The sequence below is a fragment of the Oncorhynchus kisutch genome, linkage group LG5 (genome assembly GCF_002021735.2).
Source record: "Oncorhynchus kisutch isolate 150728-3 linkage group LG5, Okis_V2, whole genome shotgun sequence".
Classification (NCBI taxonomy): Eukaryota; Metazoa; Chordata; class Actinopteri; order Salmoniformes; family Salmonidae; genus Oncorhynchus; species Oncorhynchus kisutch.
In genome coordinates this window covers 77,511,862-77,537,590 of record NC_034178.2, presented here as the reverse complement: position 1 = coordinate 77,537,590, position 25,729 = coordinate 77,511,862, and the positions used below count along the sequence as shown (strand labels likewise).

Below are 25,729 nucleotides of genomic sequence, written 5' to 3'. Positions count from 1 at the left end.
AAGCCCATTATACGTACCTGTCCTCCCCAGCCCATTATAATGTACCTGTCCTGTACCTGTACAGTACCTGTCCCCCCAAGCCCATTATACGTACCTGTCCTCCCCATCCCATTATAATGTACCTGTCCTGTACCTGTCCTGTACCGGCCCTCCCTATCGCATCATAACGTACCTGTCCCCCCCAGCCCATTATACGTACCTATCCTCCCCAGCCCATTATAATGTACCTGTCCTGTACCTGCCCTCCCCATCGCATCATAACGTACCTGTCCCCCCCAGCCCATTATACGTACCTATCCTCCCCATCCCATTATAATGTACCTGTCCTGTACCTGTACAGTACCTGTCCTCCCCAGCCCACTGTAATGTACCTGCCCTCCCCATTGCATCATAACGAACCTGTCCCTGTCCTCCACAGTCCATTATAACATACCTGTCCTTTACCTGTCCCCCTCCCAACCAATTATAACGTACCCTGTCCTCCACATCCCATTATAATATACTCTGTCCTCCCCAGTCCATTATAATGTACCCTGTCCTCCCCAGCCCATTATAACGTACCCTGTCCTCCCCATCCCATTATAACGTACCCTGTCCTCCCCATCCCATTATAACGTACCCTGTCCTCCCCAGTCCATTATAACGTACCCTGTCCTCCCCAGCCCATTATAACGTACCCTGTCCTCCCCAGTCCATTATAATGTACCTGTCCTGTACCTGTCCTCCCCAGCCCATTAAAATGTACCTGTCCTGTACCTGTCCTCCCCAGCCCATTATAATGTACCTGTCCCGTACCTGTCCTGTACTTGTCCTCCCCAGCCCATTATAATGTACCTGTCCTGTACCTGTCCAGTACCTGTCCTCCCCAACCCACTGTAATGTACCTGCTCTCCCCATGGCATCATAACGAACCTGTCCCTGTCCTCCACAGTCCATTATAACATACCTGTCCTTTACCTGTCCCCCTCCCAAACAATTTTAATGTCCCTGACCTCCCCATCCCATTATAACATACCTGTCCTGTTCTGCCCAGCCATGTGACTTTATAGGTTGAGTGATGCTATGATTGGGTAGATTTGATGTACCTGTCCTCCCTAGACCGGCGTGACAGTGCACGGCCATCTTTCCCTCCTGGATGGCGAACGACATCACCTTGACCATGTCCAGTATAGTAGTCAGGGACGCCACGCCGTAGTCCTTCCAGCCAAAGTTATAGAAATAAACTGGAAACAGAGGAAAGAAAACAGGACTTCTCACAGGCTGAACATGACGAGCATCCCAAAAGACACACTATTCCCTACATAATGAAACTATATAATGAAACTACTGACCAAAGCGATGCACTATATAGATAATAGGGTGCCAATTGAGACGCAGTAAGAACATGAACTACAATCTACCCCACATCATTATGTGTTATACATTGTTACAAAGAAGGTCCAGAAGTATACAGAATGGTGTCGTCTGCGTAGAGGTGGATCAGAGAATCACCAGCAGCAAGAGCGGTGATGTGTTATACATTGTTACAAAGGCCTGATTCAACCTGAAGAAGTGTTCCGAATGTCAAGGGAGCATCTGAGCAGTATACACTACTGCAGACTCGCAGTACCACAGACTCCGTGAATCATTTATTTGGGCTGCAGTCTGAGGTGCAGTTAACTCTAATCAATCTACACACAACACCCCATAACAACAAAGCAAAAACAGGCTTTTTAGAAATTTGTATTCAGACCCTTTGCTATGAGACTCAAAAGTTGAGCTCAGGTGCATCCTGTTTCCATTGATCATCCTTGAGATGTTTCTGCAACTTGATTGGATTCCACCTCTGGTCAATTCAATTGATTGGACATGATTTGGAAAGGCACACACCTGTCTGTGTAAGGTCCCATAGTTGACAGGGCATGTCAGAGCAAAAACCAAGCCGTGAGGTCAAAGGAATTGTCCGTAGAGCTCCGAGACAGGATTGTGTCGAGGCACAGATCTGGGGAAGGGTACCAAAAATGTATGCAGCATTGAAGGTCCCCAAGAACACAGTGGCCTCCATCATTCTTAAATGGAAGAAGTTTGGAACCAACAAGACTCTTCCTAGAGCTGGCCGCCCGGCCAAACTGAGCAATCACTGGAGAAGGGTCTTGGTCAGGAAGGTGACCAAAAACTCAATGGTCACTCTGACAGAGCTCTAGAGTTCCTCTGTGGAGATGGGAGAGCCTTCCAGAAGGACAGACATCTCTGCAGTACTCCACCAATCAGGTCTTTATGGTAGAGTGGCCAGACGGTAGTCACTCCTCAGTAAAAGGCACATGACAGCCCGCTTGGAGTTTACCAAAAGGACTCTCAGACCATGAGAAACATGATTCTCTGGTCTAATGAAACCAAGATTGAACTCTTTGTCCTGAATGTCAAGCGTCACGTCTGGAGGAAACCTGGCACCATGAACAGAGCAAAGTACAGAGAGATCCTTGATGAAAACCTGCTCCAGAGCGCTCAGGACCTCAGACTGGGGTGAAGGTTCACCTTCCAACAGGACAACAACCCTAAGCACACAGCCAAGACAACGCAAGAGTGGCTTCGGGACAAGTCTCAATGTCCTTGAGTGGCCCAGGCAGAGCCCGGACTTGAACCCGATCAAACATCTCTGGAGAGACCTAAAAATAGCCTTACAGCAACACCCAACCAACCCGAGAGGATCTGCAGAGAAGAATGTGATAAACTCCCCAAATACAGGTGTGCCAAGCTTGCAGCTTCATAACCAAGAAGAGTTGAGGCTGTAATCGCTGCCAAAGGTGCTTCAACAAAGTACTGAGTACAGGGAATGAATACTTACATAAATGTACTGAGTACTGAGTACAGGGAATGAATACTTACATAAATGTACTGAGTACTGAGTACAGGGAATGAATACTTACATAAATGTGGTATTTCAGTTTTTTCTATATAAATTAGCAAAAATGTCTAAAAACCTGTTTTTGGTTTGTCATCACGGGGTGTGTGTCGATTTAATCCATTTTAAAATAAGGCTGTAATCTTTTTTAATCTAAGTTTGTCATATCTGGAGTACTTCTCCTGTCCTATTCGGTGTCCTGTGTGAATCTAAGTGTGCGTTCTCTAATTCTCTCCTTCTCTCTTTCTTTCTCTCTCTCGGAGGACCTGAGCCCTAGGACCATGCCCCAGGACTACCTGACATGATGACTCCTTGCTGTCCCCAGTCCACCTGGCCATGCTGCTGTTCCAGTTTCAACTGACCTGAGCCCTAGGACCATGCCCCAGGACTACCTGACATGATGACTCCTTGCTGTCCCCAGTCCACCTGGCCGTGCTGCTGTTCCAGTTTCAACTTCCACCTGACTGTGCTGCTGCTCCAGTTTCAACTGTTCTGCCTTATTATTATTCGACCATGCTGGTCATTTATGAACATTTGAACATCTTGGCCATGTTCTGTTATAATCTCCACCCGGCACAGCCAGAAGAGGACTGGCCACCCCACATAGCCTGGTTCCTCTCTAGGTTTCTTCCTAGGTTTTGGCCTTTCTAGGGAGTTTTTCCTAGCCACCGTGCTTCTACACCTGCATTGCTTGCTGTTTGGGGTTCTAGGCTGGGTTTCTGTACAGCACTTTGAGATATCAGCTGATGTACGAAGGGCTATATAAATAAATTTGATTTGATTTGATTTGAATCTAACAAAATGTGGAAAAAGGGGTCTCAAGGGGTCTGAATACTTTCCAAAAGCGCTGTATAGACATATGGAATGGAATGTTTACTGTTCATTTTTTATTTCAATGTAGTATCTATTTCACTTGCTTTGGCTATGTAAACATATGTTTCCCATGCCAAGAAAGCCCTTTGAATTGAATTGATTCAGAGGCAGAGATACTCACTGCCAGCCTCCATGAACACCTCAGGTCTGTAGGTGAATCCAGAGTCATGTTCCAGAGGGTTGCCACAGCTGGCGTGTTCCCCGGGACGCTGCAGGTTGATCACCGTACGAAGGCCACACCTGTAGGGAACATGTTGCCAGTTATCAACACCACCAATAGGTCTATACATCACACCTGAAAACACCAGGAGACCACTAGCTGTCACTAGCTATTAGCACCACCAGGAGACCACTAGCTATTAGCACCACCAGGAGACCATTAGCTGTCACTAGCTATTAGCACCACCAGGAGACCACTAGCTGTCACTAGCTATTAGCACCACCAGGAGACCACTAGCTATTAGCACCACCAGGAGACCACTAGCTGTCACTAGCTATTAGCACCACCAGGAGACCACTAGCTGTCACTAGCTATTAGCACCACCAGGAGACCACTAGCTGTCACTAGCTATTAGCACCACCAGGAGACCACTAGCTGTCACTAGCTATTAGCACCACCAGGAGACCACTAGCTGTCACTAGCTATTAGCACCACCAGGAGACCACTAGCTGTCACTAGCTATTAGCACCACCAGGAGACCACTAGCTATTAGCACCACCAGGAGACCACTAGCTGTCACTAGCTATTAGCACCACCAGGAGACCACTAGCTATTAGCACCACCAGGAGACCACTAGCTCCTGTTGGTGCTAATAGCTAGTTACAGCTAGTGGTCTCCTGGTGGTGCTAATAACTAGTGGTCTCCTGGTGGTGCTAATAGCTAGTGGTCTCCTGGTGGTCTCAGGTGTGTAGGCCTATTGGTGGTGCTAATAGCTAGTGACAGCTAGTGGTCTCCTGGTGGTGCTAATAGCTAGTTACAGCTAGTGGTCTCCTGGTGGTGCTAATAGCTAGTGGTCTCCTGGTGGTGCTAATAGCTAGTGACAGCTAGTGGTCTCCTGGTGGTGCTAATAGCTAGTGGTCTCCTGGTGGTCTCAGGTGTGTAGGCCTATTGGTGGTGCTAATAGCTAGTGGTCTCCTGGTGGTCTCAGGTGTGTAGGCCTATTGGTGGTGCTAATAGCTAGTGACAGCTAGTGGTCTCCTGGTGGTGCTAATAGCTAGTTACAGCTAGTGGTCTCCTGGTGGTGCTAATAGCTAGTGGTCTCCTGGTGGTGCTAATAGCTAGTGACAGCTAGTGGTCTCCTGGTGGTGCTAATAGCTAGTGGTCTCCTGGTGGTCTCAGGTGTGTAGGCCTATTGGTGGTGCTAATAGCTAGTGGTCTCCTGGTGGTCTCAGGTGTGTAGGCCTATTGGTGGTGCTAATAACTATTGACAGCTAGTGGTCTCCTGGTGGTCTCAGGTGTGTAGGCCTATTGGTGGTGCTAATAACTATTGACAGCTAGTGGTCTTCTGGTGGTCTCAGGTGTGTAGGCCTATTGGTGGTGCTAATAACTATTGACAGCTAGTGGTCTCCTGGTGGTGCTAATAACTAGTGGTCTCCTGGTGGTGCTAATAGCTAGTGGTCTCCTGGTGGTCTCAGGTGTGTAGGCCTATTGGTGGTGCTAATAACTAGTGACAGCTAGTGTTTTGTCTTCTAAAACACCAAATACCTTGTAAACTGCTCTATGATATTGTATTTCTCGAGGATTTCAGTAGAAGGCCTTGCCATCGCCAGCAAGTTGTCAGTTATCCTGCAGAGAAAGAGACAGAGCGAGAGAGAGAGAGAGAGAGGAATTACATGGTGATTACACATCAGGACAGTTCACACACCGTTAATGAATCACATGCAGTACATGTAATATGAATTATTTGAACAGAGCAGCCCGAAAAAGAAGTGGATGAATGATACTACCAGCTAAGGAGAGTGGAAAAGGGTGAGGAGCGTGTACTGATTACTTTGTGTTTACTTATTGATCAGATATCGGTTTACAATAGGACACCACCCAGCTGGCTGCCTAAGACATGGGAGGAGCAGCGTAGCACAGGACTTACAGGAAAAATACAGAATATATAGGATACCCAGAGAATACACAATACACAGAGAATATAGAATACATAGAATACACAATACACAGAGAATATAGAATACAGAGAATACACAATACACAGAGAATATAGAATACATAGAATACACAATACACAGCGAATATAGAACATGCAGAGAATATAGAATACAGAGAATACACAGAGAATATAGAACACAGAGAATATAGAACACAGAGAATATAGAACACAGAGAATATAGAACATAGAGAATATAGAACATGCAGAGAATATAGAATACGCAGAGAATATAGAACACAGAGAATATAGAACACAGAGAATATAGAACAGAGAATATAGAACACAGAGAATATAGAACACAGAGAATATAGAACACAGAGAATATAGAATACAGAGAATATAGAACACAGAGAATATAGAACACAGAGAATATAGAACATAGAGAATATAGAACATGCAGAGAATATAGAATACAGAGAATATAGAACACAGAGAATATAGAACATAGAGAATATAGAACACAGAGAATATAGAACATAGAGAATATAGAACATGCAGAGAATATAGAACACAGAGAATATAGAACACAGAGAATATAGAACACAGAGAATATAGAACACAGAGAATATAGAACATGCAGAGAATATAGAATACACAACAAATGTAGAATACACAGATAATGTAGAACAGCGGTAGGCCTGATCACTGACAACGATGAGACCGCCTATAGGGAGGTCAGAGACCTGACCTTGTGGGGCAAGGACAAAAACATCTCCCTCAACATGATCAAGACAAAGGAGATGATTGTGGAAAACAGGAAAAGGAGGACAGAGCACGGCCCCATTCTCATCGACGGGGCTGTGGTGGAGCAGGTTGAGAGCAGCACAGCCCCGAACAGCACAAACGGGCGCTAACCAGAATAGAAAGAGGAGTGGGAGGCCCCGGTGCACAACTGAGCAAGAGGACAAGTACATTAGAGTGTTGAGTTTGAGAAACAGACGCCTCACAAGTCCTCAACTGGCAGCATCATTAAATGGTACCAGCAAAACACCAGTCTCAACGTCAACAGTGAAGAGGCAACTCCAGGATGCTGCCCTTCTAGGCAGAGTTCCTCTGTCCAGTGTCAACGTCAACAGTGAAGAGGCGACTCTGGGATGCTGCCCTTCTAGGCAGAGTTCCTCTGTCCAGTGTCAACGTCAACAGTGAAGAGGCGACTCCGGGATGCTGGCCTTCTAGGCAGAGTTCCTCTGTCCAGTGTCAACGTCAACAGTGAAGAGGCAACTCCAGGATGCTGCCCTTCTAGGCAGAGTTCCTCTGTCCAGTGTCAACGTCAACAGTGAAGAGGCAACTCCGGGATGCTGCCCTTCTAGGCAGAGTTCCTCTGTCCAGTGTCAACGTCAACAGTGAAGAGGCAACTCCGGGATGCTGCCCTTCTAGGCAGAGTTCCTCTGTCCAGTGTCAACGTCAACAGTGAAGAGGCAACTCCGGGATGCTGCCCTTCTAGGCAGAGTTCCTCTGTCCAGTGTCAACGTCAACAGTGAAGAGGCAACTCCAGGATGCTGCCCTTCTAGGCAGAGTTCCTCTGTCCAGTGTCAACGTCAACAGTGAAGAGGCAACTCCAGGATGCTGCCCTTCTAGGCAGAGTTCCTCTGTCCAGTGTCAACGTCAACAGTGAAGAGGCGACTCCAGGATGCTGGCCTTCTAGGCAGAGTTCCTCTGTCCAGTGTCAACGTCAACAGTGAAGAGGCAACTCCAGGATGCTGCCCTTCTAGGCAGAGTTCCTCTGTCCAGTGTCAACGTCAACAGTGAAGAGGCGACTCTGGGATGCTGCCCTTCTAGGCAGAGTTCCTCTGTCCAGTGTCAACGTCAACAGTGAAGAGGCGACTCCGGGATGCTGGCCTTCTAGGCAGAGTTCCTCTGTCCAGTGTCAACGTCAACAGTGAAGAGGCAACTCCGGGATGCTGCCCTTCTAGGCAGAGTTCCTCTGTCCAGTGTCAACGTCAACAGTGAAGAGGCAACTCCGGGATGCTGCCCTTCTAGGCAGAGTTCCTCTGTCCAGTGTCAACGTCAACAGTGAAGAGGCAACTCCGGGATGCTGCCCTTCTAGGCAGAGTTCCTCTGTCCAGTGTCAACGTCAACAGTGAAGAGGCAACTCCGGGATGCTGCCCTTCTAGGCAGAGTTCCTCTGTCCAGTGTCAACGTCAACAGTGAAGAGGCAACTCCAGGATGCTGCCCTTCTAGGCAGAGTTCCTCTGTCCAGTGTCAACGTCAACAGTGAAGAGGCAACTCCAGGATGCTGCCCTTCTAGGCAGAGTTCCTCTGTCCAGTGTCAACGTCAACAGTGAAGAGGCGACTCCAGGATGCTGGCCTTCTAGGCAGAGTTCCTCTGTCCAGTGTCAACGTCAACAGTGAAGAGGCAACTCCAGGATGCTGCCCTTCTAGGCAGAGTTCCTCTGTCCAGTGTCAACGTCAACAGTGAAGAGGCGACTCTGGGATGCTGCCCTTCTAGGCAGAGTTCCTCTGTCCAGTGTCAACGTCAACAGTGAAGAGGCAACTCCGGGATGCTGCCCTTCTAGGCAGAGTTCCTCTGTCCAGTGTCAACGTCAACAGTGAAGAGGCAACTCCAGGATGCTGCCCTTCTAGGCAGAGTTCCTCTGTCCAGTGTCAACGTCAACAGTGAAGAGGCGACTCCAGGATGCTGGCCTTCTAGGCAGAGTTCCTCTGTCCAGTGTCAACGTCAACAGTGAAGAGGCAACTCCAGGATGCTGCCCTTCTAGGCAGAGTTCCTCTGTCCAGTGTCAACGTCAACAGTGAAGAGGCGACTCTGGGATGCTGCCCTTCTAGGCAGAGTTCCTCTGTCCAGTGTCAACGTCAACAGTGAAGAGGCGACTCCGGGATGCTGGCCTTCTAGGCAGAGTTCCTCTGTCCAGTGTCAACGTCAACAGTGAAGAGGCAACTCCAGGATGCTGCCCTTCTAGGCAGAGTTCCTCTGTCCAGTGTCAACGTCAACAGTGAAGAGGCAACTCCGGGATGCTGCCCTTCTAGGCAGAGTTCCTCTGTCCAGTGTCAACGTCAACAGTGAAGAGGCAACTCCGGGATGCTGCCCTTCTAGGCAGAGTTCCTCTGTCCAGTGTCAACGTCAACAGTGAAGAGGCAACTCCGGGATGCTGCCCTTCTAGGCAGAGTTCCTCTGTCCAGTGTCAACGTCAACAGTGAAGAGGCAACTCCAGGATGCTGCCCTTCTAGGCAGAGTTCCTCTGTCCAGTGTCAACGTCAACAGTGAAGAGGCAACTCCAGGATGCTGCCCTTCTAGGCAGAGTTCCTCTGTCCAGTGTCAACGTCAACAGTGAAGAGGCAACTCCGGGATGCTGCCCTTCTAGGCAGAGTTCCTCTGTCCAGTGTCAACGTCAACAGTGAAGAGGCGACTCCGGGATGCTGCCCTTCTAGGCAGAGTTCCTCTGTCCAGTGTCAACGTCAACAGTGAAGAGGCGACTCCAGGATGCTGCCCTTCTAGGCAGAGTTCCTCTGTCCAGTGTCAACGTCAACAGTGAAGAGGCGACTCCAGGATGCTGCCCTTCTAGGCAGAGTTCCTCTGTCCAGTGTCAACGTCAACAGTGAAGAGGTGACTCCGGGATGCTGCCCTTCTAGGCAGAGTTCCTCTGTCCAGTGTCAACGTCAACAGTGAAGAGGCAACTCCGGGATGCTGGCCTTCTAGGCAGAGTTCCTCTGTCCAGTGTCAACGTCAACAGTGAAGAGGCAACTCCAGGATGCTGCCCTTCTAGGCAGAGTTCCTCTGTCCAGTGTCAACGTCAACAGTGAAGAGGCGACTCCAGGATGCTGCCCTTCTAGGCAGAGTTCCTCTGTCCAGTGTCAACGTCAACAGTGAAGAGGCGACTCCAGGATGCTGCCCTTCTAGGCAGAGTTCCTCTGTCCAGTGTCAACGTCAACAGTGAAGAGGCGACTCCGGGATGCTGCCTTTCTAGGCAGAGTTCCTCTGTCCAGTGTCAACGTCAACAGTGAAGAGGCGACTCCAGGATGCTGCCCTTCTAGGCAGAGTTCCTCTGTCCAGTGTCAACGTCAACAGTGAAGAGGTGACTCCGGGATGCTGCCCTTCTAGGCAGAGTTCCTCTGTCCAGTGTCAACGTCAACAGTGAAGAGGCAACTCCGGGATGCTGGCCTTCTAGGCAGAGTTCCTCTGTCCAGTGTCAACGTCAACAGTGAAGAGGCAACTCCAGGATGCTGGCCTTCTAGGCAGAGTTCCTCTGTCCAGTGTCAACGTCAACAGTGAAGAGGCAACTCCAGGATGCTGCCCTTCTAGGCAGAGTTCCTCTGTCCAGTGTCAACGTCAACAGTGAAGAGGCAACTCCAGGATGCTGTCCTTCTAGGCAGAGTTCCTCTGTCCAGTGTCAACGTCAACAGTGAAGAGGCAACTCCAGGATGCTGCCCTTCTAGGCAGAGTTCCTCTGTCCAGTGTCAACGTCAACAGTGAAGAGGCGACTCTGGGATGCTGGCCTTCTAGGCAGAGTTCCTCTGTCCAGTGTCAACGTCAACAGTGAAGAGGCGACTCCGGGATGCTGCCCTTCTAGGCAGAGTTCCTCTGTCCAGTGTCAACGTCAACAGTGAAGAGGCGACTCCGGGATGCTGCCCTTCTAGGCAGAGTTCCTCTGTCCAGTGTCAACGTCAACAGTGAAGAGGTGACTCCAGGATGCTGCCCTTCTAGGCAGAGTTCCTCTGTCCAGTGTCAACGTCAACAGTGAAGAGGCAACTCCAGGATGCTGCCCTTCTAGGCAGAGTTCCTCTGTCCAGTGTCAACGTCAACAGTGAAGAGGCAACTCCGGGATGATGGCCTTCTAGGCAGAGTTCCTCTGTCCAGTGTCAACGTCAACAGTGAAGAGGCAACTCCAGGATGCTGCCCTTCTAGGCAGAGTTCCTCTGTCCAGTGTCAACGTCAACAGTGAAGAGGCAACTCCAGGATGCTGCCCTTCTAGGCAGAGTTCCTCTGTCCAGTGTCAACGTCAACAGTGAAGAGGCAACTCCAGGATGCTGCCCTTCTAGGCAGAGTTCCTCTGTCCAGTGTCAACGTCAACAGTGAAGAGGCAACTCCAGGATGCTGCCCTTCTAGGCAGAGTTCCTCTGTCCAGTGTCAACGTCAACAGTGAAGAGGCAACTCCAGGATGCTGCCCTTCTAGGCAGAGTTCCTCTGTCCAGTGTCAACGTCAACAGTGAAGAGGCGACTCCAGGATGCTGCCCTTCTAGGCAGAGTTCCTCTGTCCAGTGTGCTGCCCTTCTAGGCAGAGTTCCTCTGTCCAGTGTGCTGCCCTTCTAGGCAGAGTTCCTCTGTCCAGTGTCAACGTCAACAGTGAAGAGGCGACTCTGGGATGCTGCCCTTCTAGGCAGAGTTCCTCTGTCCAGTGTCTGTGTTCTTTTGCTCATCTTAATCTTTTATTTTTATTGGCCAGTTGGAGAAAAGGCTTTTTCTTTGCAACTCTGCCTAGAAGGTTCCTGTTTCTCAAACTAGACACTAATGTACTTGTCCTCTTGCTCAGTTGTGCACCGGGGCCTTCCACTCCTCTTTCTATTATGGATAGCGCCAGTTTGCGCTGTTCTGTGAAGGGAGTAGTACACAGCATTGTATGAGATCTTCAGCTTCTTGGCAATTTCTCGCATGGAATAACCTTCATTTCTCAGAACAAGAATAGACTGAAATCAGGAGAAAAGTTTTCCGCTGTGCTAACATAATTGCAAAAGGGTTTTCTAAATGATCAATTAGCCTTTTAAAATGATACACCTGGATTAGCTAACACAACGTGCCATTGGAACACAGGACTGATGGTTGCTGATAATGGGCCTCTGTACTCCTATGTAGATATTCCATTTTAAAAAATCTGCCGTTTCCAGCTACAACAGTCATTTACAACATTAACAATGTCTACACTGTATTTCATTTCAGAGTGACCCCAAACTTTTGAAAGGCAGTGTATAATTTAGAAAACACAGAGAATATAGAATAAACAGAGAATATAGAATACACAGAGAATAAAAAATACAGACAACATACAATGCAGAATACAATATACAGTTGAAGTCGGAAGGTTACATACACCTTAACCAAATACATGTAAACTCAGTTTTTCACAATTCCTGACATTTAATCCTAGTAAAAAAGTTCCTGTCTTAGGTCAGTTAGGATGACCACTTTATTTTAAGAATGTGAAATGTCAGAATAATAGTAGAGAGAATAATTTATTTCAGCTTTTATTTCTTTACAATTACAGAGTCACTGGCTTACTGGTGCTCTTCCATGCCGTCATATGGCATGGAGTGGGCTGAGTCACTGGCTTACTGGTGCTCTTCCATGCCGTCATATGGCATGGAGTGGGCTGAGTCACTGGCTTACTGGTGCTCTTCCATGCCGTCATATGGCATGGAGTGGGCTGAGTCACTGGCTTACTGGTGCTCTTCCATGCCGTCATATGGCATGGAGTGGGCTGAGTCACTGGCTTACTGGTGCTCTTCCATGCCGTCATATGGCATGGAGTGGGCTGAGTCACTGGCTTACTGGTGCTCTTCCATGCCGTCATATGGCATGGAGTGGGCTGAGTCACTGGCTTACTGGTGCTCTTCCATGCCGTCATATGGCATGGAGTGGGCTGAGTCACTGGCTTACTGGTGCTCTTCCATGCCGTCATATGGCATGGAGTGGGCTGAGTCACTGGCTTACTGGTGCTCTTCCATGCCGTCATATGGCATGGAGTGGGCTGAGTCACTGGCTTACTGGTGCTCTTCCATGCCGTCATATGGCATGGAGTGGGCTGAGTCACTGGCTTACTGGTGCTCTTCCATGCCGTCATATGGCATGGAGTGGGCTGAGTCACTGGCTTACTGGTGCTCTTCCATGCCGTCATATGGCATGGAGTGGGCTGAGTCACTGGCTTACTGGTGCTCTTCCATGCCGTCATATGGCATGGAGTGGGCTGAGTCACTGGCTTACTGGTGCTCTTCCATGCCGTCATATGGCATGGAGTGGGCTGAGTCACTGGCTTACTGGTGCTCTTCCATGCCGTCATATGGCATGGAGTGGGCTGAGTCACTGGCTTACTGGTGCTCTTCCATGCCGTCATATGGCATGGAGTGGGCTGAGTCACTGGCTTACTGGTGCTCTTCCATGCCGTCATATGGCATGGAGTGGGCTGAGTCACTGACGTGATCTTCCTGTCTGGGTTGGCAGCCCCCCTTGGGTTGAGATCTTTGTGGGCTATACTCGGCCTTGTCTCAGGATGGTAAGTTGGTGGTTGAAGATATCCCTCTAGTGGTGTGGGGGCTGTGCTTGGGGGTTATATCCTGCCTATTTGGCCCTCTCCAGTGTCTCCTGACCCCTCCTGTCTCAGCCTCCAGTATTTATGCTGCAGTAGTTTATGTGTCGGGGGGCTGGGGTCAGTTTGTTATATCTGTTATATCTGGAGTCCTAGTCCTGTGTGAATTTAAGTATGCTCTCTCTAATTATCTCTTTCTCTCTCTCGGAGGACCTGAGCCCTAGGACCATGCCTCAGGACTATGTGGCATGATGACTCCTTGCTGTCCCCAGTTCACCTGGCCGTGCTGCTGCTCCAGTTTCAACTGTTCTGCCTGCGGCTATGGAACCCTGACCTGTTCACCGGACGTGCTAGCTGTCCCAGACCTGCTGTTTTCAACTCTCTAGAGACAGCAGGAGCGGTAGAGATACTCTGAATGATCGGCTATGAAAAGCCAACTGACATTTACTCTTGAGGTGCTGACCTGTTGCTCGACAACTACTGTGATTATTACTATTTGACCAGGCTGGTCATTTATGAACATTTGAACATCTAGGCCATGTTCTGTTATAATCTCCACCCGGCACAGCCAGAAGAGGACTGGCCACCCCTCATAGCCTGGTTCCTCTCTAGGTTTTTTCCTAGGTTTTGGCCTTTCTAGGGAGTTTTTCCTAGCCACCGTGCCTCTCCACCTGCATTGCTTGTCCCCATGTGCAGTTGCAAACCGTAGTCTGGCTTTTTTTGGCGGGTTATGAGCAGTGGCTTCTTCCTTGTTGAGTGGCCTTTCAGGTTATGTTGATACAGGACTCGTTTTACTGTGGATATAAATAGTTTTGTACCTGTTTCCTCCAGCATCTTCACAAGGTCCTTTGCTGTTGTTCTGGGATTGATTTGCACTTTTCGCACCAAAGTATGTTCATCTCTAGGAGACAGAACGCATCTCCTTCCTGAGTGGTATGATGGCTGCGTGGTCAGGCGTTTGGAAATTGCTCCCAAGGATGAACCAGACTTGTGGAGGATGATTTCTTTTGATTTTCCCATGATATCAAGCAAAGAGGCACTGAGTTTGAAGGTAGGCCTTGAAATACATCCACAGGTACACCTCCAATTGACTCAAATGATGTCAATTAGCCTATCAGAAGCTTCTAAAGCATGACATAATTTTCTGGAATTTTCCAAGCTGTTTAAAGGCAAAGTTAAATTAGTGTATGTAAACTTCTGACCCACTGGAATTGTGATACAGTGAATTATAAGTGAAAAAAACCTGTCTGTAAACAATTGTTGAAAAAATGACTTGTGTCATGCACAAAGTAGACCGACTTGCCAAAACTATAGTTTGTTAACAAGAAATTTGTGGAGTGGTTGAAAAACAAGTTTTAATGGCTCCAACCTAAGTGTATGTAAACTTCCAACTTCAACTTTATAATACAGAATACACAATAGTTATAGAATACAGAATACACATACAATATAGAATGCAGTATACACAGAGAATATAGAATGTAGTATACACAGAGGATATAGAATGTAGTATACACAGAGGATATAGAATGTAGTATACACAGAGGATATAGAATGTAGTATACACAGAGGATATAGAATGTAGTATACACAGAGGATATAGAATGCAGTATACACAGAGGATATAGAATGTAGTATACACAGAGGATATAGAATGTAGTATACACAGAGGATATAGAATGTAGTATACACAGAGGATATAGAATGTAGTATACACAGAGGATATAGAATGTAGTATACACAGAGGATATAGAATGTAGTATACACAGAGGATATAGAATGTAGTATACACAGAGGATATAGAATGTAGTATACACAGAGGATATAGAATGTAGTATACACAGAGGATATAGAATGTAGTATACACAGAGGATATAGAATAAACCAGTGGTGTAAAGTACTTAAGTAGTACTTGAAAGTTTTGTTACTTAAGTACCTTTTGGGGGGTATCTGTACTTTACTATTTATATTTTGACAACTTTTAATTTTACTGTTAGTACTTTTTACTGTACTTTTTACTCCATACACTCAAAGTACAAAAGTTACATTTTGAAAAGAAAATGGTCCAATTCACAAACTGATCAATATAACATCCCTGGTCGTCCCTACTGCCTCTGATCTGGAGGACTAACTAAACAGAGAACATCCCTGGTCATCCCTACTGCCTCTGATCTGGAGGACTCACTAAACAGAGAACATCCCTGGTCATCCCTACTGCCTCTGATCTGGAGGACTCACTAAACAGAGAACATCCCTGGTCATCCCTACTGCCTCTGATCTGGTGGACTCACTAAACAGAGAACATCCCTGGTCATCCCTACTGCCTCTGATCTGGAGGACTCACTAAACAGAGAACATCCCTGGTCATCCCTACTGCCTCTGATCTGGAGGACTCACTAAACAGAGAACATCCCTGGTCATCCCTACTGCCTCTGATCTGGAGGACTCACTAAACAGAGAACATACCTGGTCATCCCTACTGCCTCTGATCTGGTGGACTCACTAAACAGAGAACATCCCTGGTCATCCCTACTGCCTCTGATCTGGAGGACTCACTAAACAGAGAACATCCCTGGTCATCCCTACTGCCTCTGATCTGGAGGACTCACTAAACAGAGAACATCCCTGGTCATCCCTACTGCCTCTGATCTGGAGGACTCACTAAACAGAGAACATCCCTGGTCATCCCTACTGCCTCTGATCTGGAGGACTCACTAAACAGAGAACATCCCTGGTCATCCCTACTGCCTCTGATCTGGTGGACTCACTAAACAGAGAACATCCCTGGTCATCCCTACTGCCTCTGATCTGGAGGACTCACTAAACAGAGAACATCCCTGGTCATCCCTACTGCCTCTGATCTGGAGGACTCACTAAACAGAGAACATCCCTGGTCATCCCTACTGCCTCTGATCTGGAGGACTCACTAAACAGAGAACATACCTGGTCATCCCTACTGCCTCTGATCTGGAGGACTCACTAAACAGAGAACATCCCTGGTCATCCCTACTGCCTCTGATCTGGAGGACTCACTAAACAGAGAACATCCCTGGTCATCCCTACTGCCTCTGATCTGGAGGACTCACTAAACAGAGAACATCCCTGGTCATCCCTACTGCCTCTGATCTGGAGGACTCACTAAACAGAGAACATCCCTGGTCATCCCTACTGCCTCTGATCTGGAGGACTAACTAAACAGAGAACATCCCTGGTCATCCCTACTGCCTCTGATCTGGAGGACTCACTAAACAGAGAACATCCCTGGTCATCCCTACTGCCTCTGATCTGGAGGACTCACTAAACAGAGAACATCCCTGGTCATCCCTACTGCCTCTGATCTGGAGGACTCACTAAACAGAGAACATCCCTGGTCATCCCTACTGCCTCTGATCTGGAGGACTCACTAAACAGAGAACATCCCTGGTCATCCCTACTGCCTCTGATCTGGAGGACTCACTAAACAGAGAACATCCCTGGTCATCCCTACTGCCTCTGATCTGGTGGACTCACTAAACAGAGAACATCCCTGGTCATCCCTACTGCCTCTGATCTGGAGGACTCACTAAACAGAGAACATCCCTGGTCATCCCTACTGCCTCTGATCTGGAGGACTCACTAAACAGAGAAAATCCCTGGTCATCCCTACTGTCTCTGATCTGGAGGACTCACTAAACAGAGAACATCCCTGGTCATCCCTACTGCCTCTGATCTGGTGGACTCACTAAACAGAGAACATCCCTGGTCATCCCTACTGCCTCTGATCTGGAGGACTCACTAAACAGAGAACATCCCTGGTCATCCCTACTGTCTCTGATCTGGAGGACTCACTAAACAGAGAACATCCCTGGTCATCCCTACTGCCTCTGATCTGGTGGACTCACTAAACAGAGAACATCCCTGGTCATCCCTACTGCCTCTGATCTGGAGGACTCACTAAACAGAGAACATCCCTGGTCATCCCTACTGCCTCTGATCTGGAGGACTCACTAAACAGAGAACATCCCTGGTCATCCCTACTGTCTCTGATCTGGTGGACTCACTAAACAGAGAACATCCCTGGTCATCCCTACTGCCTCTGATCTGGAGGACTCACTAAACAGAGAACATCCCTGGTCATCCCTACTGCCTCTGATCTGGAGGACTCACTAAACAGAGAACATCCCTGGTCATCCCTACTGTCTCTGATCTGGAGGACTCACTAAACAGAGAACATCCCTGGTCATCCCTACTGCCTCTGATCTGGTGGACTCACTAAACAGAGAACATCCCTGGTCATCCCTACTGCCTCTGATCTGGAGGACTCACTAAACAGAGAACATCCCTGGTCATCCCTACTGCCTCTGATGTGGAGGACTCACTAAACAGAGAACATCCCTGGTCATCCCTACTGCCTCTGATCTGGAGGACTCACTAAACAGAGAACATCCCTGGTCATCCCTACTGCCTCTGATCTGGAGGACTCACTAAACAGAGAACATCCCTGGTCATCCCTACTGTCTCTGATCTGGAGGACTCACTAAACAGAGAACATCCCTGGTCATCCCTACTGCCTCTGATCTGGTGGACTCACTAAACAGAGAACATCACTGGTCATCCCTACTGCCTCTGATCTGGAGGACTCACTAAACAGAGAACAACCCTGGTCATCCCTACTGCCTCTGATCTGGAAGACTCACTAAACAGAGAACATCCCTGGTCATCCCTACTGTCTCTGATCTGGTGGACTCACTAAACAGAGAACATCCCTGGTCATCCCTACTGCCTCTGATCTGGAGGACTCACTAAACAGAGAACATCCCTGGTCATCCCTACTGCCTCTGATCTGGTGGACTCACTAAACAGAGAACATCCCTGGTCATCCCTACTGCCTCTGATCTGGAGGACTCACTAAACAGAGAACATCCCTGGTCATCCCTACTGCCTCTGATCTGGAGGACTCACTAAACAGAGAACATCCCTGGTCATCCCTACTGCCTCTGATCTGGAGGACTCACTAAACAGAGAACATCCCTGGTCATCCCTACTGCCTCTGATCTGGAGGACTCACTAAACAGAGAACATCCCTGGTCATCCCTACTGTCTCTGATCTGGAGGACTCACTAAACAGAGAACATCCCTGGTCATCCCTACTGCCTCTGATCTGGTGGACTCACTAAACAGAGAACATCACTGGTCATCCCTACTGCCTCTGATCTGGAGGACTCACTAAACAGAGAACAACCCTGGTCATCCCTACTGCCTCTGATCTGGAGGACTCACTAAACAGAGAACATCCCTGGTCATCCCTACTGTCTCTGATCTGGTGGACTCACTAAACAGAGAACATCCCTGGTCATCCCTACTGCCTCTGATCTGGAGGACTCACTAAACAGAGAACATCCCTGGTCATCCCTACTGCCTCTGATCTGGAGGACTCACTAAACAGAGAACATCCCTGGTCATCCCTACTGTCTCTGATCTGGAGGACTCACTAAACAGAGAACATCCCTGGTCATCCCTACTGCCTCTGATCTGGTGGACTCACTAAACAGAGAACATCCCTGGTCATCCCTACTGCCTCTGATCTGGAGGACTCACTAAACAGAGAACATCCCTGGTCATCCCTACTGCCTCTGATCTGGAGGACTCACTAAACAGAGAACATCCCTGGTCATCCCTACTGCCTCTGATCTGGAGGACTCACTAAACAGAGAACATACCTGGTCATCCCTACTGCCTCTGATCTGGAGGACTCACTAAACAGAGAACATCCCTGGTCATCCCTACTGCCTCTGATCTGGAGGACTCACTAAACAGAGAACATCCCTGGTCATCCCTACTGCCTCTGATCTGGAGGACTCACTAAACAGAGAACATCCCTGGTCATCCCTACTGCCTCTGATCTGGAGGACTCACTAAACAGAGAACATCCCTGGTCATCCCTACTGCCTCTGATCTGGAGGACTCACTAAACAGAGAACATCCCTGGTCATCCCTACTGCCTCTGATCTGGAGGACTCACTAAACAGAGAACATCCCTGGTCATCCCTACTGCCTCTGATCTGGAGGACTCACTAAACAGAGAACATCCCTGGTCATCCCTACTGCCTCTGATCTGGAGGACTCACTAAACAGAGAACATCCCTGGTCATCCCTACTGCCTCTGATCTGGAGGACTCACTAAACAGAGAACATCCCTGGTCATCCCTACTGCCTCTGATCTGGAGGACTCACTAAACAGAGAACATCCCTGGTCATCCCTACTGCCTCTGATCTGGAGGACTCACTAAACAGAGAACATCCCTGGTCATCCCTACTGCCTCTGATCTGGAGGACTCACTAAACAGAGAACATCCCTGGTCATCCCTACTGCCTCTGATCTGGAGGACTCACTAAACAGAGAACATCCCTGTCATCCCTACTGCCTCTGATCTGGAGGACTCACTAAACAGAGAACATCCCTGGTCATCCCTACTGCCTCTGATCTGGAGGACTCACTAAACAGAGAACATCCCTGGTCATCCCTACTGCCTCTGATCTGGAGGACTCACTAAACAGAGAACATCCCTGGTCATCCCTACTGCCTCTGATCTGGAGGACTCACTAAACAGAGAACATCCCTGGTCATCCCTACTGCCTCTGATCTGGAGGACTCACTAAACAGAGAACATCCCTGGTCATCCCTACTGCCTCTGATCTGGAGGACTCACTAAACAGAGAACATCCCTGGTCATCCCTACTGCCTCTGATCTGGAGGACTCACTAAACAGAGAACATCCCTGGTCATCCCTACTGCCTCTGATCTGGAGGACTCACTAAACAGAGAACATCCCCTGGTCATCCCTACTGCCTCTGATCTGGAGGACTCACTAAACAGAGAACATCCCTGGTCATCCCTACTGCTCTGATCTGGAGGACTCACTAAACAGAGAACATCCCTGGTCATCCCTACTGCCTCTGATCTGGAGGACTCACTAAACAGAGAACATCCCTGGTCATCCCTACTGCCTCTGATCTGGAGGACTCACTAAACAGAGAACATCCCTGGTCATCCCTACTGCCTCTGATCTGGAGGACTCACTAAACAGAGAACATCCCTGGTCATCCCTACTGCCTCTGATCTGGAGACTCACTAAACAGAGAACATCCCTGGTCATCCCTACTGCCTCTGATCTGGAGGACTCACTAAACAGAGAACATCCCTGGTCATCCCTACTGCCTCTGATCTGGAGGACTCACTAAACAGAGAACATCCCTGGTCATCCCTACTGCCTCTGATCTGGAGGACTCACTAAACAGAGAACATCCCTGGTCATCCCTACTGCCTCTGATCTGGAGGACTCACTAAACAGAGAACATCCCTGGTCATCCCTACTGCCTCTGATCTGAGGACTCACTAAACAGAGAAAATCCCTGGTCATCCTACTGCCTCTGATCTGGAGGACTCACTAAACAGAGAACATCCCTGGTCATCCCTACTGCCTCTGATCTGGAGGACTCACTAAACAGAGAACATCCCTGGTCATCCCTACTGCCTCTGATCTGGAGGACTCACTAAACAGAGAACATCCCTGGTCATCCCTACTGCCTCTGATCTGGAGGACTCACTAAACAGAGAACATCCCTGGTCATCCTACTGCCTCTGATCTGGAGGACTCACTAAACAGAGAACATCCCTGGTCATCCCTACTGCCTCTGATCTGGAGGACTCACTAAAACAGAGAACATCCCTGGTCATCCCTACTGCCTCTGATCTGGAGGACTCACTAAACAGAGAACATCCCTGGTCATCCCTACTGCCTCTGATCTGGAGGACTCACTAAACAGAGAACATCCCTGGTCATCCCTACTGCCTCTGATCTGGAGGACTCACTAAACAGAGAACATCCCTAGGTCATCCTACTGCCTCTGATCTGGTGGACTCACTAAACAGAGAACATCCCTGGTCATCCTCTGCCTCTGATCTGGAGGACTCACTAAACAGAGAACATCCCTGGTCTCCCTAGCCTCTGATCTGGAGGACTCACTAAACAGAGACATCCCTAGTCATCCCTACGCCTCTGATCTGGTGGACTCACTAAACAGAGAACATCCCTGGTCATTCTACTGCCCTCTGATCTGGAGGACTCACTAAACAGAGAACATCCCTGGTCATCCCTACTGCCTCTGAATCTGGAGGGACTCACTAAACAGAGAACATCCCTGGTCATCCCTACTGCCTCTGATCTGACTGACTCACTAAACAGAGAACATCCCTGGTCATTCCCTACTGCCTCTGATCTGAGACTCACTAAACAGAGAACATCCCTGGGTCATCCCCCTACTGCCTCTGATCTGGTGGACTCACTAAAACAGAGAACATCCCTGGTCATCCCCTACTGCCTCTGATCTGGAGGACTCACTAAACAGAGAACAATCCCTGGTCATCCTACTGCCTCTGATCTGGACGGACTCACTAAACAGAGAACATCCCTGGTTATCCCAGTGCCTCTGATCTGGTGGACTCACTAAACAGAGAACATCCCTGGGTCATCCCTACTGCCTCTGATCTGGAGGACTCACTAAACACGAGAACATCCCTGGTCATCCCTTGCCTCTGATCTGATGACCTCTACTAAACAGAGAACATCCCTGGTTATCCCAGTGCCTCTGATTGGTGGCACTCACTAAACAGAGAACATCCCTGTCATCCCTACTGCCTCTGATCTGGAGGACTCACTAAACAGAGAACAACCCTGGTCATCCCTACTGCCTCTGATCTGGAGGACTCACTAAACAGAGAACATCCCTGGTCATCCCTACTGCCTCTGATCTGGAGGACTCACTAAACAGAGACATCCCTAGTCATCCCTACTGCCTCTGATCTGGGGACTCACTAAACAGAGAACATCCCTGGTCATCCCTACTGCCCTGATCTGGAGGACTCACTAAACAGAGAACATCCCTGGTCATCCCTACTGCCTCTGATCTGGAGGACTCACTAAACAGAGAACATCCCTGGTCATCCCTACTGCCTCTGATCTGGAGGACTCACTAACAGAGAACATCCTGGTCATCCCTACTGCCTCTGATCTGGAGGACTCACTAAACAGAGAACATTCCCTGGTCATCCCTACTGCCTCTGATCTGGGGACTCACTAAACAGAGAACATCCCTGGTCATCCCTACTGTCTCTGATCTGGAGGACTCACTAAACAGAGAACATCCCTGGTCATCCCTACTGCCTCTGATCTGAGGACTCACTAAACAGAGAACATCCCTGCGTCATCCCTACTGCCTCTGATCTGGTGGACTCACCTAAACAGAGAACATCCACTGCGTCCATCCCTACTGCCTCCTCTGATCTGGAGGACCACTAACAGAGAACATCCCTGGTCATCCCTACAGCCTCTGATCTGCGAGGACTCACTAAAAACAGGAAAACATCCCTGGTTCATCCCTACTGCCTCTGATCTGGAGCAGACTCACTTAAACAGAGAACATTCCTGGTCATCCCTACTGCCTCCTGATCTGGAGGACTCACTAAACAGAGAACATCCCATGTCATCCCTACTGCCCCTCTGTATCTGCGAGACTCACTAAACCAGAGAACCATCCGTGGTCATCCCCTACTGCCTCGTGATCTGGAGGACTCACCTAAACAGAGAACATCCCTGGTCATCCCTTACTGCCTCTGATCTGGAGGACTCACTAAACAGAGAACATCCCTGGTCATCCTTACTGCCTCTGATCTGGTGGACTCACTAAACAGAGAACATCCCTGGTCATCCCTACTGCCTCTGATCTGGAGGACTCACTAAACAGAGAACATCCCTGGTCATCCCTACTGCCTCTATCTGGAGGACTCACTAAACAGAGAACATCCCTGGTCATCCCTTACTGCCTCTGATCTGGAGGGACTCACTAAACAGAGAAACATCCCTGGTCATCCCTACTGCCTCTGATCTGGAGGACTCACTAAACAGAGAACATCCCTTGGTCATCCCTACTGTCTCTTATCTGGAGGACTCACTAAACAGAGAACATCCCTGGTCATCCCTACTGCCTCTGATCTGGAGGACTCACTAAACAGAGAACATCCCTGGTCATCCCTACTGCCTCTGATCTGGAGGACTCACTAAACAGAGAACATCCCTGGTATCCCTACTACTATGATGGAATCCCTGGTCATCCCTACTGTCTCTGATCTGGAGGACTCACTAAACAGAGAACATCCCTGGTCATCCCTACTGCCTCTGATCTGGAGGACTCACTAAACAGAGAACATCCCTGGTCATCCCTACTGCCTCTGATCTGGAGGACTCACTAAACAGAGAACATCCCTGGTCATCCCTACTGCCTCTGATCTGGAGGACTCACTAAACAGAGAACATCCCTGGTCATCCCTACTGCCTCTGATCTGGAGGACTCACTAAACAGAGAACATCCCTGGTCATCCCTACTGCCTCTGATCTGGAGGACTCACTAAACAGAGAACATCCCTGGTCATCCCTACTGTCTCTGATCTGGAGGACTCACTAAACAGAGAACATCCCTGGTCATCCCTACTGCCTCTGATCTGTGAGACTCACTAAACAGAGAACATCCCTGGTCATCCCTACTGCCTCTGATCTGGTGGACTCACTAAACAGAGAACATCCCTGGTCATCCCTACTGCCTCTGATCTGGAGGACTAACTAAACAGAGAACAACCCTGGTCATCCCTACTGCCTCTGATCTGGAGGACTCACTAAACAGAGAACAATCCCTGGTCATCCCTACTGTCCGATCTGGATAGGACTCACTCAACAGAGAACATCCCTGAGTCAGCTCTACTGCCTCTGATACTGGAGGGACTCACTAAACAGAGAACATCCCTGGGTCATCCCTACCTGCCTCTGATCTGACTGACCTCACTAAACAAGAGACATCCCTGGTTCATCCCTACTGCCTCTGATCAGGAGGACTCACTAAACAGGAGAACATCCCTGGTCATTCCCTTCTGCCTCTGATCTGGAGGAACTCACTAAAACAGATACAACTACTGCTCTGATCTGGATGAGCTCACTAAAACTCCCTGGTCATCCCTACTGCATCTGATCTGGAGGACTCACTAACAGAGAACATCCCTTGGTCATCCTCTACTGTCCTCTGATCTGGAGGACTACACTAAACAGAGAACATCCCTGGTCATCCCTACTGCCTTGATCTGGTGGGAACTCACTAAACAGAGAACCATCCCCTGGTCAATCCCTACTGCCCTCTTCATCTGGAGGACTCCACTAAACCAGAGAACATCCCTGGTCATCCCTACTGGCCTCTGATCTGGAGGACTCACTAAACAGAGAACCATCCCTGCGTCATCCCTACTTGCCTCTGATCTGAGAGGACTCACTAAACAGAGAACATCCCTGGTCATCCCTACTGCCTCTGATCTGGAGGACTCACTAAACAGAGAACATCCCTGGTCATCCCTACTGCCTCTGATCTGGAGGACTCACTAAACAGAGAACATCCCTGGTCATCCCCTACTGCCTCTGATCCTGGAGGACTCACTTAAACAAGAAACATCCCTGGTATCCCTACTGCCTCTGATCTGGAGGACTCACTTAAACAGAGGAACATTCCCTGGTCATCCCTACTGCCTCTGATTCTGGAGGACTCACTAAACAGAGAACATCCCTGGTCATCTTACTGCCCTCTCATCTGGGACTCACTAAACAGAGACATCCCTTCAATCCCTACTTGCCTCTGATCTGGAGGACTCACCTAAAACAGAGAACATCCCTGGTCAATCCCTATGCCTCTGATCTGGAGGCTCACTAAACAGAGGAACATCCCTGGTCATCCCTACTGCCTCTGATCCTGGAGGACTCACTAAACAGAGAACATCCCTGGTCATCCCTACTGCCTCTGATCTGGAGGACTCACTAAACAGAGACAATCCCTGGTCATCCCTACTGCCTCTGATCTGGAGGACTCACTAAACAGAGAACATCCCTGGTCATCCCTACTGCCTCTGATCTGGAGGACTCACTAAACAGAGAACATCCCTGGTCATCCCTACTGCCTCTGATCTGGAGGACTCACTAAACAGAGAACATCCCGGTCATCCCTACTGCCTCTGATCTGGAGGACTCACTAAACAGAGAACATCCCTGGTCATCCCTACTGCTCTGACCTGGAGGAATCACTAAACAGAGAACATCCCTGGTCACTTCTCTACTGCCTCTGATCTGGAGGACTCACCTAAACAGAGAACATCCCCTGGGTCATCCCTACTGCCTCTGATCTGGCGGACTCACTAAACAGAGGAACATCCCTGGTCATTCCTACTGCCTCTGATCTGGATGGGACTCACTAAACAGAGAACATCCTGGTCATCCCCTACTGCCTCTGATCTGGAGGACTCACTAAACAGGAACATCCCTGGTTCCCTACTGCCCTGATCTGGAGGACTCACTAAACAGAGAACATCCCTGGTCATCCTACTGCCTTGATCTGGAGGACTCACTAAACAGAGAACATCCCTGGTCATCCTACTGCCTCTGATCTGGAGGACTCACTAAACAGAGAACATCCCTGGTCATCCCTACTGCTTTGAT

At 48.9% G+C, this 25,729-nt stretch overlaps 1 protein-coding gene across 4 annotated transcripts in view; it reads right to left on the bottom strand.

Annotated features, from left to right (window-relative positions):
* The window catches only part of LOC109885879 (protein tyrosine phosphatase domain-containing protein 1), a 105,826-nt gene that overhangs the window by 16,533 nt on the left and 63,564 nt on the right, over positions 1 to 25,729 (bottom strand). For all 4 annotated transcript variants that reach the window (XM_031825874.1, XM_031825873.1, XM_031825875.1 and 1 more), the window contains 3 exons: positions 5,460 to 5,540; positions 3,876 to 3,994; positions 1,086 to 1,223 (listed from right to left, as the gene is read on the bottom strand). In XM_031825874.1, the coding sequence (XP_031681734.1) occupies positions 1,086 to 1,223; positions 3,876 to 3,994; positions 5,460 to 5,540 (338 nt within the window). The remainder of the gene's footprint in view (positions 1 to 1,085; positions 1,224 to 3,875; positions 3,995 to 5,459; positions 5,541 to 25,729) is intronic.